Below are 15,501 nucleotides of genomic sequence, written 5' to 3'. Positions count from 1 at the left end.
TTCGGAATCGATTTATCATGCTGGAGAATTTTAGCATGGCCATAAAATTGGGCTTTTCACTGCCCTGTGTTCCTCAATCGAATAGCTGCCGATTTGGCCCTTTCCATGCCTGCTAAGTCCAGGCTAGGGAGGTTCAAAATCGCATTCGGGGCTTCATTCGGGGTGGTTCGAAGGGCTCCACTAATACACAAAGCCGCCATTCGCTGTACTTTGTTTAGGGGAGTCAGTATGCATTGTTTGTGCAAGGCGGTCCACCACAGAGCCACTCCGTACAGTAGGATTGGCTTGACTACCGCTGTGTATATCCAGTTGACTATTCTAGGGGACATGCCCCATCTTAGCCCAATTGCTTTTTTACAGGAGTAAAGTGCAATGGTCGCTTTTTTGGATCTCTCTTGGTTGTTTAAGCCCCATTTTAGGCGCTTATCTAGTACTAACCCCAATTACCTGGCGAGATCGCTAAAAGAGAGATTACAATTGTTTAGAATGGGTGGGTTAAGTTGTGGAATTTTGTACCTATTTGTAAATAGAACAATTTCCGTTTTCGAGGGACTTACCCCGAGTCCGTTCGCTATCGTCCATTCCGATAGTATTTTAAGTTTAGCGGTCATAAGATCGCAAAGTGTTTGTGGATATTTTCCATTAAAGATGAGGGCGACGTCGTCTGCGTATGCCACGACCTTACAACCTCCTCCTTCCAGAATCCGCAGTAGTTTATTTACTGCGATATTCCACAAGAGGGGTGATAGTACACCTCTTTGCGGGGTGCCTCTGTTCTCTAGTCTAATCTGGGTTGAGGTCCCTAGTGTGGCTGACCATTCTGCTTATCAGCAATTTATGTATTAGCCTCACCATTGGCGGCCCAACCCCTAGTTCTGTGAGAGATTCTGTTATAGCAGTGGGCAGCACGTTATTGAAGGCTCCCTCTATATCCAGGAAGGCGATCAGTGTGTATTCCTTGATGCTGAGTGATTTCTCGATGCTGCTTACCACCAAGTGTAGCGCCGATTCGGTTGACTTACCTTTGGTGTAAGTGTGCTGTGCTTCTGATATTTGTGTCGGGTCTACGGTGGCCCTTATGTGTAGGCTTATCATTCTTTCAAAGCTCTTAAGCAGGAATTATGTTAGGCTTATTGGCCTAAAATCCTTCGCTGTGGTGTAAGTGGCCTTCCCTGCTTTGGGAATAAACACCACCTTTGTTTCTTGCCATGCTGTTGGTAGTTCTCCTACCGCCAGGATGGATTGGAAGATTTTTTTCAACCAGTTTATGGCTATTTGTCCTGCTTGTTGGATGTGAGCCGGTGTTATCCCGTCCGGTCCCGGCGATTTGTATGGTTTGAAACTATTAATGGACCATTTCATGTTGCGGTCTGATAGGAGTGGATCTAATTCGATTCCCTCTACTGCTCCTCTTTCAGGAGGATGACCTGCTTGTTGGCTCCCCGGGAAGTGAGCGTCTAGGAGCAGGTCCAAGGACTCCTTACTGGAGTCTGACCATGATTCATTTGCTTTTTGAAGATAGCCCAAAGGCGCGGCTGTCTTAGAGAGTATTTTCCTGAGCCTTGAGGCATCAGTTGTTTTTTCTATGTCAGAGCAGAAGGTCTGCCATGCCATTCGTTTTGCTCTTCTAATGGCCTTTTTGTAAGAGGCTAGTTCATACTTGTAGTTCAGCCAGTTAGTGTCCTCATTTCCCGCCTTTGCTCTGTTAAACAGGCATCTGCATTTGGTTCTGAGGATTGATAGTTGTTGGGTCCACCAGAGGGGTTTTTTCCTTCCCCTTGGTTTATCTGTGGGGCATGCCACTTTGAAGGCAGTGTTGCATATATATACTGTTTCGTCCAGCTCCTGTGGGTTTGTGATGCTTTCAGACGGTTCCATGGGGAGGATATTTGTCAGAACTTCTTTGTATCTGTGCCAGTCGGCTCGTCTGGGGTTAGCGAAGCTGACCGGCAAGGGCGAATCAAGGGACAATACAGTTTCTATGAATCTATGGTCCGAAAAGGAGTGCTCGTCAGAGACTGCCCAGTTTTTGACTGCGCCTACGAGTGAGTCTGATACCAAAGTTAGATCTATGATCGTTTGGCAAGCTTTAGCTATGAATGTAGGGACATTGCCCATATTGCATAAGAATAGGTTCGAATTTAGAATAAAATCAAAAAGAGACTCACCTCTGTCGTTGTTGTTTGGGCAACCCCACTGGGTGTGATGGGCGTTGGCGTCACAGCCTATTACCAAACCTTTCCTGAGCTTTTCGCATTCCTCTGCCATCTGGGGGGTTTTCCTTTTCAAAGGCCAAGTAGGCCGATAGGACCCTTATAGAGCCACTTTGCAGCTCCAGGCTTACTGCGGTGTTGTCTCCGTTGCTGTAATTGCGAAGTAGAAATATACTAAGATGCCTTTTGGCTAATATGCAGGTTCGAATTTTACCTTCTTTGGGGTCAAGCATAAGCTTGTATTCCTTTGTTCTTAGTCCAGCAACCTTGCCTCCTACTACCCAAGGTTCCTGTACAAGGACTAGGTCGGCTCCGCCTTCGGTCAGGCGAAGCAGAAGTGCAGCAGACGCTGCTTTACTGTGGTGAAGGTTTATTTGTAGAAGTCTTAGTGACATCTGCGGCTTCAACCTCCACCACAGTGACGTCGGCCTCCTCTGTATCGCTGAGGTCCGAGCGCTCGCATCTCTCTGCTTAGCGACGAATCGGTGGAGTAGCCGTCCTCCGGCCCACCAGGTGCCTCCAACTCCTCAGCAAGCACCTGCTCGGCGGGGGTTGCCGGCAGAGCTACTAGCGGCGTTGGAGTCGCACTTATACACCTTGATGTGAATCGCACTGAACCCGAGGTTCAGCACTCCTCGAGCAGTCTCGATCGGAGCAACTGACTCCTTGTTCAGGACCAACACAGCCTGGTTGACGTCCCCTTCATGCTCCTCCACCTTGACGACTTTCCAGTCCTTCGTGTGGAGGTGCGGGTTGCATTCTTGCAACATGAAGAGGATGTCCACCGGCGCCTTGATCGCTGCTGGAAGCCAGATCCTGGCTCGGGGTCCACTGGGGACATCGCACCAGTCTAGCGCGGCGATGTTCGCCCCTTCGTAGACCTCACCGAGCTTGCTCGTCGCCTGTTTATACAAGTCAGACGACCGCTGACTGTCGGAGGCCACCACCTTGACGCTGCCCTGGTACCATCCCCCGTCCATGCAGCAGGGCGAGGTGCCTGGCTTCTCCCGTACCATGCGCAGGCAAATGAGGGAAAGGTGGGACTCCACTGCCTTCTACTTGTTCCTGAGGATCCTGCCCTCCGGATTTCCCCTCTCAATTAGGCCGAGTAGGACACGGTTCTTCGTGATTTCGGCGAACGAGACCGATGGCTGGATCTTAGATCTCTTCGCCGATGGTCCGGGTAGTTCGAGGGATCGCTGCCTTTTCGCCTGAGTCCTGCCCGTAGTTAGGAAGCACCTTCCTTGCCCACTCTACCTTTTTTAACCATTCAGGCGAAGGTATGGCAACGGTGCTCCTAGTGTGTGAGCGCAGAGTCGCGGAGGCGTTTGCGGCTGGCTTTCTGCCACCCGTCATCTCCAGTTTGGGATGCGGCCTTTTCGGAACCGTGCTGGTATGGATGGTGGAACCAGTGTTCAGCTTATCCATGGATTTTTTGAGAGTTCCCGTCTCTGTGTTTTGTGTTGTGTTGTTAGTTTGCTTTTTATGTTCCATAATTGGTCCCACGAGTTGCGGAGAAGGGGAAAAGTCCGCCCGGGCAGAGATCCGCGATGCCCGGGTAAGGCGATTTACTGCGGTTTCCGTCCTCGATTCCGTGTTTGACTTCTCCCACCAGCTTATTCACAGTTGGCCTCGATAGAGGTCGTCCGCTATCCGCAACCTGCGACCCGCTCGGCTGCCCCAGCTAGGCGACTTTGGAACCATCTCACACGTTCCTCAGCCGAGCTGATATTCTCTATATAAAAGCAAAGTATCCGGTCATAACTTGCTTCGAAGATGGGATGGAATAAAAAAAAACAAGGGAGAACGCTATAGTCGAGTACCTCGACTATCAGATACCCGTTACTCAGCTTAAGGGACCAAAGGGAAATGGAAATATGCAAGCAGCAAAGCGAGATTTAAATGCGCCACCTACCGGCGGAAGACAGATTTAAGCCTTGTTGGCGTTAGGGTGGGCGTGGCAAATTTTTTTTTTGGATCAATCGATAGGTATTGACGAGACCAATACATTTCAGTTAAAATTTTTTATCTATCATGAAAATTGTGGGCGCCACAGGTTTGGGCGGTTTGTGGGCGTTATAGTTGGCGTGGCATATTCGCGTGACAAAATTGCGCTGCGTACAAAGCTACGGAATCTAAATCTGAGATCCCGATTCTCTATCTTTGATAGTTTCCGAGATATCCACGTTCATACTTACGATTTTTTGAAGTTTGTGGGCGTTAAAGTGGGCGTGGCAATCTTTTTTTGGGTCAATCGATAGGTATTGATGAGAACAATACATTTCAGCTAAAATTTTTATTCTAGCATCAAAACTGTAGGAGCCACAGCTTTGGGCGATTTGTGGGCGTTCGAGGGGGCGTGGCACTCTGCTGAAACAAACTTGCGCTGCGCAGGAATCTCAGGAATCTGCACGCCTAATCCCAGTATTGTAGCTCTTATAGTTTCCGAGATCTCAGCGTTCATACGGACAGACGGACAGACGGACAGATGGACAGACGTACAGACGGACATGGCTAGATCGACTCGGCTAGTGATCCTGATCAAGAATATATATACTTTATGGGGTCGGAAATGCTTCCTTCTGCCTGTTACATACTTTCCGACGAATCTAGTATACCCTTTTACTCTACGAGTAACGGATACAATGATTGCTCAAGCTTATGAATAAGGAATTATGAAATAAAAGACATATAAGCCGAAGAACATGTTCTAATCTACACATAGCTTTGGTCGGGAATTGCTTAGTAAGCGCATCGTTGGCTATACGAAATTCACTATCGCAAATGGAAGGAACGGACAGAAAACGAATTTTAGGTCCCGTCTGCGGAGATCACTTCAGTCGACTGCCTGAATTCAACCGCGTAGCACTTCGGTCGGAAAAAAATAAAGCGAATAATGGAGAAGAATTTCCCGTACGACCAGCTGCAAAATCATGCTCCCCAGGCACCGCCCTCTTATGACAACACCCAGGTCTATCCTAATTTGCATCAGCCCCAGCCGATTTTGACTCAACCTCAGATAATGCAGGGTAAGTACTAACAAATACATACCTTATTAAATGGACATTACCTACGCGAAGTCTAAATCATTATGAAGACCACGTTCATATTGAGAAAGATGTATATGATGAAAATATAATTTTGACATACTATATGTGGGTTTTTTATGCTTTGAGAGCAAGTATATGGTTCATAAAATATGATAAGACCTCTATCAGTATTGGTTCTATATACAACTTGTACAATACGGAATTAACAAATCTATTTGGTTTCTTCCAGCACCCCCCAATGTGTTGGGTGGTGTACCATCCATGGCCACGTGTCCGAGTTGCGGAGTCCGTAGGGAAACGAAGGTCGAGTTCGAGCCAAGTACCAAAACCCATTTGCTGGCCCTCCTTATCTGCTTGGTGGGGTATGTGAATCGAGTTTGCTGTCTTAGACAATTATGTAATACCACCTATCTGGTTTTTCAGGGGCATTTGCTGCTGCTGCATTCCCTACTGCACCGACTCCTGCCAGTCGGCCAAACACACCTGCAGTAGCTGTGGAGCCTATGTGGGCACATACAAGAACTAGAAGCCCACCCGAAAACCAAATGTTACAAAGATAAATCTCAAAAGAGCAAATATAATTTGTTCAAGTATATAAATATTGACGTCATGCAAAAAACCCTGTATTCTCAATAAAATTCCACCATTGATCTTCGAAATCAGATTTAGCACACCGGGATACTTACCCATTGCAACAAGCCCAGTTTATATTGTGAAAAATTCTATTATGGATATTTGTATATTTAATTAAAATAAATAATCACACCTTCCGTTACGACTTGTGAAACTTGCGGGTATCCAGAACTTGAGCAAAAACCATCGGAGAAAAAATTGATAAGAACCAATTATTTTTTTTTTTTGATGGATCCAATGGAACAGAACAACCATAGTTAAATAAAAATATTTAGGACTTACTGTTGAGTTTGTATACAATAAAAGTCGTATCTCCGTTTTCTCGATTGCCTGTTAAGGGGAGAGTTGGCTATCTGCCTGACAAAATTAGTTGCCGTAAAATCAAATCGAGTTTCGGGTTATGGTTTGTCTGAAAGAGAAAAAATAATGCCCATTTATACTTGTGTTAGCTCTCTACTTAAAAAGAAAAATAGCAAGTTTTAGTTAGAAAATCAATATACTTTGAACGGATGGAAAACCTATTTTCTTAACTTTATATCTTTCAGAAAAAAGTTAAAAAGCCGTAAGAAAACTTCACCTCAAAAAATATTGGATTTCATCTGTTTGTCCTTCTTCAAAAATCAATTGATAAATGGCTTGAGCTAGACTTTTATAAAAAGGCTAGTGCTTTTATACCCTGAACTTCTTCATTAGAAAGTACTGTGTAAAATAAAACAACTTATATTTTAAAGTGATATCATAACCCAAGTGATTTCTGTGATACCCTGTATATATTTTTGTATGGGAAATCCTTAACAAATGTGGTTTATTTTTAAAGCAAAAGTCGCAACTGTGAAATTCTATTACAATGCTGACCGAATCGTTATTTTTCATGCACATAAGCTCTTGCGAATTCGCAGTGATAATTGTTTCGAACAGTTAGGGGGTCAAGATGCTTATATGCTTTTTATAAGATTAATAAAAAAATGGGTACTTAAAATAAAATGTCAACCCATAAGCCAATGTTGAATGTTGTGTATATTATTTATTTATTTATTTACTATTTTCGGCAAAATGTGTATATATATTGTTATCTCCAAATTCTCGTCTATGTACAATGTATATATGTATTTACAAGCTACAGAAATAGTTAAAAGCACTTCTCACCGCTGATAAAAATGTGTTTTTAATTTTATGAGGCCATCAAGAGCTTGTGCCAAACACCACAAATTTCCAAAAGAACGTGAAATCAACAGTTAATGGCTTCAATTATTTTGAGCCTGAATGACTATATGGATTATGTTCTATATTATTCAAGATGCAATAATCATGCCAATCGCAATATTATTTAATAACTCAAGAGATACAAACAAAGCTTTTACAGTTTTAAAAGATGCATAAATGCTGTTTATCATTTAATAACGATACTTTTTAAGACAAAGAGTACAAAAAATAAATTTTTTTCAGAGCATAAAAAAAAAATATTAAGTATTAACATTGTTGTATTTTTATTTAAGTGTAAAATGTTGAAGAATTTTGTACTTCACATCACATCACAATTTGTCCAAAGGGAATCGGAACACTCACTTAAAGTCGTCAACATTTTTTGACAAAATTACCAATGAAGTTTTTTATGCATGACATCACAATTGTCTTGACGTCAATAAATTGCATTAAATTTGGCAAAGTATGAAATTGGTCTTATAATATGTACAATGTACATTGAATACAAAATATCTTTAAATTATAAGTATAAACAAGTAAACAGTCATGTCTATGGCGATTCGTGGTATTCAGAATCTAAAATTCGAACAGTGTTACATTGCAAAATGAACTGCGAGTAAATAGTTTTGTGTGGATTTGTTAATTTGTTTTTAACAGGTGTACATTGGGGTTTCTTACGTTTACTGTTAAAATAAGGAAGATCATAAAACAAATGTTTGGTTGAAGTCAATCGCCTAGATTAAAATAAACTTTCCCGTTGGTCCGGAGCCCTGCAACGTGGTCTGCCCCAGTTGTCGCCAACAGGTCACCACCCGTATAGAGCCGAAGGCCACCACCAAGACGCACATCATAGCTCTGATCATGTGCCTCACCTGGTAAGCTCAGTCATCTCAATATTTCATATCACCCTGCTTATCTGTAAAGTTATCTATCAATAACTTGACTTGAATGGAATATATACACACACAAAAATTGATTGGTTAAATTGACCAATATAAAAGTAAAACGGTCCATTAAGCAGGTACTCTTACTTAACACTTAAACATAAGGGTTACTAAAAAAAATAGTTATGTAACTATAAAAAAGGGTACAATGGACCCAACCCATGGATTGCAGTTAAATAACTATTTTGATAGTTATCATACCCAAAAAAATATAGTAACTGAATTTTTTGTATAGTATTTATATACCTTTTAAATTGATAAACTTATAAATACAATATATTGATGCGTCACTGTAGCTTGTATTTATAAGCAAATTAAAAAGAAACATTTTCAAATTGCACTTTTTAAAAGTGACTTCCAGCTGGTGTGAATGAATGTTAAAGACAAAGTAGACGTAACTATGTTAATAGTGTCTTAACTAAAAACAAAGTAAAAACAAATACATGTGCAACCATTTTAAATAGTAAAGTACGGACTATAGTCCGACACACTTAGACCCCAATGGGTCCATTATGATACCGCATGATCTCGTTTTTCCCTTCTCTAGGGTCCCGTTTCTAGTAGTTTCAGCCTGTGTTAAGCTGATCAGCATGTCTTCCACCCGGAAGATTTAGTAAAGGCACTTATGTTTTTGAGATTAATCTCCGATATTTCGGTAGGATCGTCGATGAAGGGACTTCTTAAGTGTTTCAGTCTGAGTCTGCATAGGGCTGGGCAGAAGCAGAGAAGGTGTTCTACCGTTTCCACTTCTTCCTCATCCCTACAGCTTCTGAAGAAATCATTTTGCGGGGCTTTTAGCCTGCCGGCATGTGCGCCAACAAGCCAGTGGCCTGTAAGAGCTCGAATCAACATGCCACACTGTGTGCGGCTAAGTTTGAGTAACTCTGAGGTTTTTTTGTTGCTTATCACAGGCCATGTCTGATGAGAGATACGACACTGTGGTGCGTTTTGCCAATGGGTGTTCTCTAGTGTGTTGAAGTAGTTTTTTATATTTAGCTTGCAAGTAGCCATGGGCATACCAACATTCTCCTCTCCTGGGAGGAGAGGCTTGGTGGTGCCCTGCCTGGATAATTCGTCCGCTATGAAGTTGACTACGATGTCCCGGTGACCCGGAACCCATATTAGGCTGATAGTAAACTGATTTTCCATCTCGTGGAGAGATCTGCGACATTCTGCTATTGTACGGGAGTTGGTGTTTGTCGAGTAGATCGGTTTAATAGCCGCTTGGCTGTCACTATATATGTTTAGGTGTCCTCTCTGGAGGCTAAAGTTCCCTAAACAGGATAGTGCTTCTTTTATAGCGTGGACCATCGCCTGAAAGTCGCTACAGTGGTCCGGGAGCCTGAAGGACTTCCTGATGTCTAATTGTTCGGAGTATACACCTCCGCAAACTTGTCCTTCTAATTTGGAGCCATCTGTATAGAAACAGATTGCGTCCGTCTTGCCCGGTCGGCCCTGCTCCCATTGCTCTCTATCAGGAACCAGGGCCTCAAAGGGTGTGTGACTATATTCAATGGATTTGAATAGATCCGTGATCTTCGGAATCGATTTATCATGCTGGAGAATTTTAGCATGGCCATAAAATTGGGCTTTTCACTGCCCTGTGTTCCTCAATCGAATAGCTGCCGATTCGGCCCTTTCCATGCCTGCTAAGTCCAGGCTAGGGAGGTTCAAAATCGCATTCGGCGCTTCATTCGGGGTGGTTCGAAGGGCTCCACTAATACACAAAGCCGCGATTCGCTGTACTTTGATTAGGGGAGTCAGTATGCATTGTTTGTGCAAGGCGGTCCACCACAGAGCCACTCCGTACAGTAGGATTGGCTTGACTACCGCTGTGTATATCCAGTTGACTATTCTAGGGGACATGCCCCATCTTAGCCCAATTGCTTTTTTACAGGAGTAAAGTGCAATGGTCGCTTTTTTGGTTCTCTCTTGGTTGTTTAAGCCCCATTTGAGGCCCTTATCTAGTACTAACCCCAAGTACCTGGCGTGATCGCTAAAAGAGATTACAATTTTTTATAATGGGTGGGTTAAGTTGTGGAATTTTGTACCTATTTTTAAATAGAACAAGTTCCGTTTTCGAGGGACTTACCCCGAGTCCGTTCGCTATCGTCCATTCCGATAGTATTTTAAGTTTAGCGGTCATAAGATCGCAAAGTGTTTGTGGATATTTTCCATTAAAGATGAGGGCGACGTCGTCTGCGTATGCCACGACCTTACAACCTCCTCCTTCCAGAATCCGCAGTAGTTTATTTACTGCGATGTACTGATAGTACACCTCCTTGCGGGGTGCCTCTGTTCACTAGTCTAGTCCGGGTTGAGGTCCCTAGTGTGGCTGTGACCATTCTGCTTATCAGCAATTTATGGATTAGCCTCACCATTGGCGGCTCAACCCCTATTTCAGTGAGAGATTCTGTTATAGCAGTGGGGAGCACGTTATTGAAGGCTCCCTCTATATCCAGGAAGGCGATCAGTGTGTATTCCTTGATGCTGAGTGATTTCTCGATGCTGCTTACCACCAAGTGTAGCGCCGATTCGGTTGACTTACCTTTGGTGTAAGCGTGCTGTGCTTCTGATATTTGTGTCGGGTCTACAGTGGCCCTTATGTGTAGGCTTATCATTCTTTCAAAGCTCTTAAGCAGGAATGATGTTAGGCTTATTGGCCTAAAATCCTTTGCTGTGGTGTGAGTGGCCTTCCCTGCCTTGGGAATGAACACCACCTTTGTTTCTTGCCATGCTGTTGGTAGTTCTCCTACCGCCAGGATGGATTGGAAGATTTTTTTCAACCAGTTTATGGCTATTTGTCCTGCTTGTTGGATGTGAGCCGGTGTTATCCCGTCCGGTCCCGGCGATTTGTATGGTTTGAAACTATTAATGGACCATTTCATGTTGCGGTCTGATAGGAGTGGATCTAATTCGATTCCCTCTACTGCTCCTCTTTCAGGAGGATGACCTGCTTGTTGGCTCCCCGGGAAGTGAGCGTCTAGGAGCAGGTCCAAGGACTCCTTACTGGAGTCCGACCATGATCCATTTGCTTTTTGAAGATAGCCCAAAGGCGCGGCTGTCTTAGAGAGTATTTTCCAGAGCCTTGCGGCATCAGTTGTTTTTTCTATGTCAGAGCAGAGGGTCTGCCATGCCGTTCGTTTTGCTCTTCTAATGGCCTTTTTGTAAGAGGCTAGTTCATACTTGTAGTTCAGCCAGTTAGTGTCCTCATTTCCCGCCTTTGCTCTGTTAAACAGGCATCTGCAGTTGGTTCTGAGGATTGATAGTTGTTGGGTCCACCAGGGGGGTTTTTTCCTTCCCCTTGGTTTATCTGTGGGGCATGCCACCTTGAAGGCAGTGTTGCATATATATACTGTTTCGTCCAGCTCCTGTGGGTTTGTGATGCTTTCTGACGGTTCCATGGGGAGGATATTCGTCAGAACTTCTTTGTACCTGTGCCAGTCGGCTCGTCTGGGGTTAGCGAAGCTGACCGGCAAGGGCGAATCAAGGGACAATACAGTTTCTATGAATCTATGGTCCGAAAAGGAGTGCTCGTCAGAGACTGCCCAGTTTTTGACTGCGCCTACGAGTGAATCTGGTACCAAAGTTAGATCTATGATCGTTTGGCAAGCTTTAGTTATGAATGTAGGGACATTGCCCCTATTGCATAAGAATAGGTTCGAATTTAGAACAAAATCGAAAAGAGACTCACCTTTGTCGTTGTTGTTTGGGCAACCCCACTGGGTGTGATGGGCGTTGGCGTCACAGCCTATTACCAAACCTTTCCTGAGCTTTTCGCATTCCTCTGCCAGTCCTTTGACCAGCGCATCTGGGGGGTTTTCCTTTTTAAAGGCCAAGTAGGCCGGTAGGACCCTTATAGAGCCACTTTGCAGCTCCAGGCTTACTGCGGTGTTGTCTCCGTTGCTGTAATTGCGAAGTAGAAATATACTAAGATGCCTTTTGGCTAATATGCAGGTTCGAATTTAACCTTCTTTGGGGTCAAGCATAAGCTTGTATTCCTTTGTTCCTAGTCCAGCAACCTTGCCTCCTACAACCCAAGGTTCCTGTACAAGGACTAGGTCGGCTCCGCCTTCGGTCAGGCGAAGCAGAAGTGCAGCAGACGCTGCTTTACTGTGGTGAAGGTTTATTTGTAGAAGTCTTAGTGACATCTGCGGCTTCAACCTCCACCACAGTGACGTCGGCCTCCTCTGTATCGCTGAGGTCCGAGCGCTCGCATCTCTCTGCTTAGCGACGAATCGGTGGAGTAGCCGTCCTCCGGCCCACCAGGTGCCTCCAACTCCTCAGCAAGCACCTGCTCGGCTGGGTTGCCGGCAGAGCTACTAGCGGCGTTGGAGTCGCCCTTATACACCTTGATGTGTATCGCACTGAACCCGAAGTTCAGCACTCCTCGAGCAGTCTCGATCGGAGCAACTGACTCCTTGTTCAGGACCAACACCGCCTGGTTGACGTCCACTTCATGCTCCTCCACCTTGACGACTTTCCAGTCCTTCGTGGGGAGGTGCGGGTTGCATTCTTGCAACATGAAGAGGATGTCCACCGGCGCCTTGATCGCTGCTGGAAGCCAGATCCTGGCTCGGGGTCTACTGGGGACATCGCACCAGTCTAGCGCGGCGATGTTCGCCCCTTCGTAGACCTCACCGAGCTTGCTCGTCGCCTGTTTATACAAGTCAGCCGACCGCTGACCGTCGCAGGCCACCACCTTGACGCTGCCCTGGTACCATCCCCCGTCCATGCAGCAGGGCGAGGTGCCTGGCTTCTCCCGTACCATGCGCAGGCAAATGAGGGAAAGGTGGGACTCCTCTGCCTTCCACTTGTTCCTGGGGATCCTGCCCTCCGGATTTCCCCTCTCAATTAGGCCGAGTAGGACACGGTTCTTCGTGATTTCGGCGAACGAGACCGATGGCTGGATCTTAGATCTCTTCGCCGATGGTCCGGGTAGTTCGAGGGATCGCTGCCTTTTCGCCTGAGTCCTGCCCGTAGTTAGGAAGCACCTTCCTTGCCCACTCTACCTTTTTTAACCATTCAGGCGAAGGTATGGCAACGGTGCTCCTAGTGTGTGAGCGCAGAGTCGCGGAGGCGTTTGTGGCTGGCTTTCTGCCACCCGTCATCTCCAGTTTGGGATGCGGCCCTTTCGGAACCGTGCTGGTATGGATGGTGGAACCAGTGTTCAGCTTATCCATGGGTTTTTTGAGAGTTCCCATCTCTGTGTTTTGTGTTGTGTTGTTAGTTTGCTTTTTATGTTCCATAACTCGTCCCACGAGTTGCGGAGAAGGGAAAAAGTCCGCCCGGGCAGAGATCCGCGATGCCCGGGTAAGGCGATTTACTGCGGTTTCCGTCCTCGATTCCGTGTTTGACTTCTCCCACCAGCTTATTCACAGTTGGCCTCGATAGAGGTCGTCCGCTATCCGCAACCTGCGACCCGCTCGGCTGCCCCAGCTAGGCGACTTTGGAACCATCTCACACGTTCCTCAGCCGAGCTGATATTCTCTATATAAAAGCAAAGTATCCGGTCATAACTTGCTTCGAAGATGGGATGGAATAAAAAAAAACAAGGGAGAACGCTATAGTCGAGTACCTCGACTATCAGATACCCGTTACTCAGCTTAAGGGACCAAAGGGAAATGGAAATATGCAAGCAGCAAAGCGAGATTTAAATGCGCCACCTACCGGCGGAAGACAGATTTAAGCCTTGTTGGCGTTAGGGTGGGCGTGGCAAATTTTTTTTGGATCAATCGATAGGTATTGACGAGACCAATACATTTCAGTTAAAATTTTTTATCTATCATGAAAATTGTGGGCGCCACAGGTTTGGGCGGTTTGTGGGCGTTATAGTTGGCGTGGCATATTCGCGTGACAAAATTGCGCTGCGTACAAAGCTACGGAATCTAAATCGGAGATCCCGATTCTCTATCTTTGATAGTTTCCGAGATATCCACGTTCATACTTACGATTTTTTGAAGTTTGTGGGCGTTAAAGTGGGCGTGGCAATCTTTTTTTGGGTCAATCGATAGGTATTGATGAGAACAATACATTTCAGCTAAAATTTTTATTCTAGCATCAAAACTGTAGGAGCCACAGCTTTGGGCGATTTGTGGGCGTTCGAGGGGGCGTGGCACTCTGCTGAAACAAACTTGCGCTGCGCAGGAATCTCAGGAATCTGCACGCCTAATCCCAGTATTGTAGCTCTTATAGTTTCCGAGATCTCAGCGTTCATACGGACAGACGGACAGACGGACAGATGGACAGACGTACAGACGGACATGGCTAGATCGACTCGGCTAGTGATCCTGATCAAGAATATATATACTTTATGGGGTCGGAAATGCTTCCTTCTGCCTGTTACATACTTTCCGACGAATCTAGTATACCCTTTTACTCTACGAGTAACGGATACAATGATTGCTCAAGCTTATGAATAAGGAATTATGAAATAAAAGACATATAAGCCGAAGAACATGTTCTAATCTACACATAGCTTTGGTCGGGAATTGCTTAGTAAGCGCATCGTTGGCTATACGAAATTCACTATCGCAAATGGAAGGAACGGACAGAAAACGAATTTTTTGGTCCCGTCTGCGGAGATCACTTCAGTCGACTGCCTGAACTCAACCGCGTAGCACTTCGGTCGGAAAAAAATAAAGCGAATAATGGAGAAGAATTTCCCGTACGACCAGCTGCAAAATCATGCTCCCCAGGCACCGCCCTGTTATGACAACACCCAGGTCTACCCTAATTTGCATCAGCCCCAGCCGATTTTGACTCAACCTCAGATAATGCAGGGTAATTACTAACAAAAACATACCTTATTAAATGGACATTACCTACGCGAAGTCTAAAACATTACGAAGACCAAGTTGATATTGAGAAATATCATATGAAAATAGAATTTTGACATACTATATGTGGATTAATTATGCTTTGAGATCAAGTATATGGTTCATAAAATATGATAAGACCTCTATCAGTATTGGTTCTACATAATATTTGTACTATACGAAATTATCAAATCTATTTGGTTTCTTCCAGCACCCCCCAATGTGTTGGGTGGTGTACCATCCATGGCCACGTGTCCGAGTTGCGGAGTCCGTAGGGAAACGAAGGTCGAGTTCGAGCCAAGTACCAAAACCCATTTGCTGGCCCTCCTTATCTGCTTGGTGGGGTATGTGAATCAAGTTTGCTGTCTTAGACAATTAAGTAATACCACCTATCTGGTTTTTCAGGGGCATTTGCTGCTGCTGCATTCCCTACTGCACCGACTCCTGCCAGTCGGCCAAACACACCTGCAGTAGCTGTGGAGCCTATGTGGGCACATACAAGAACTAGAAGCCCACCCGAAAACCAAATGTTACAAAGATAAATCTCAAAAGAGCAAATATAATTTGTTCAAGTACATATATAAATATTGACGTCATGCAAAAAACCCTGTATTCTCAATAAAATTCCACCATTGATCTT

General features: G+C 44.9%; 2 protein-coding genes across 2 annotated transcripts; both read left to right on the top strand.

The window, feature by feature from the left end:
- Positions 1 to 5,069: 5,069 nt before the first annotated feature.
- LOC119551365 (lipopolysaccharide-induced tumor necrosis factor-alpha factor homolog) lies at positions 5,070 to 5,922 on the top strand. The gene is made up of 3 exons (XM_037860686.1): positions 5,070 to 5,242; positions 5,493 to 5,625; positions 5,687 to 5,922. Exons 1-3 carry the CDS (start codon positions 5,110 to 5,112, stop codon positions 5,787 to 5,789), a joined length of 369 nt encoding a protein of 122 aa, XP_037716614.1. The 5' UTR covers positions 5,070 to 5,109; the 3' UTR covers positions 5,790 to 5,922.
- An 8,737-nt stretch (positions 5,923 to 14,659) lies between these two features.
- On the top strand, positions 14,660 to 15,485 carry LOC119551366 (lipopolysaccharide-induced tumor necrosis factor-alpha factor homolog). The gene is made up of 3 exons (XM_037860688.1): positions 14,660 to 14,826; positions 15,073 to 15,205; positions 15,267 to 15,485. The coding sequence occupies exons 1-3, from the start codon at positions 14,694 to 14,696 to the stop codon at positions 15,367 to 15,369; spliced, it is 369 nt and encodes a 122-aa protein (XP_037716616.1). The 5' UTR covers positions 14,660 to 14,693; the 3' UTR covers positions 15,370 to 15,485.
- The last annotated feature ends 16 nt before the right edge of the window (positions 15,486 to 15,501 follow it).

Source organism: Drosophila subpulchrella, chromosome 2R (genome assembly GCF_014743375.2).
Source record: "Drosophila subpulchrella strain 33 F10 #4 breed RU33 chromosome 2R, RU_Dsub_v1.1 Primary Assembly, whole genome shotgun sequence".
In the NCBI taxonomy this organism is placed as follows: domain Eukaryota; kingdom Metazoa; phylum Arthropoda; class Insecta; order Diptera; family Drosophilidae; genus Drosophila; species Drosophila subpulchrella.
This window is presented reverse-complemented; position numbering and strand designations above follow the sequence as displayed.

Bases quoted from the DNA above. Each gene is read 5' to 3' on its own strand.
- LOC119551365 (XM_037860686.1), top strand. From the start codon at position 5,110: ATGGAGAAGAATTTCCCGTACGACCAGCTGCAAAATCATGCTCCCCAG. The intron at 5,243-5,492 runs GTAAGTACTAAC...GGTTTCTTCCAG, and splicing joins TCAACCTCAGATAATGCAGG to CACCCCCCAATGTGTTGGGT. The intron at 5,626-5,686 runs GTATGTGAATCG...CTGGTTTTTCAG, and splicing joins CTCCTTATCTGCTTGGTGGG to GGGCATTTGCTGCTGCTGCA.
- LOC119551366 (XM_037860688.1), top strand. From the start codon at position 14,694: ATGGAGAAGAATTTCCCGTACGACCAGCTGCAAAATCATGCTCCCCAG. The intron at 14,827-15,072 runs GTAATTACTAAC...GGTTTCTTCCAG, and splicing joins TCAACCTCAGATAATGCAGG to CACCCCCCAATGTGTTGGGT. The intron at 15,206-15,266 runs GTATGTGAATCA...CTGGTTTTTCAG, and splicing joins CTCCTTATCTGCTTGGTGGG to GGGCATTTGCTGCTGCTGCA.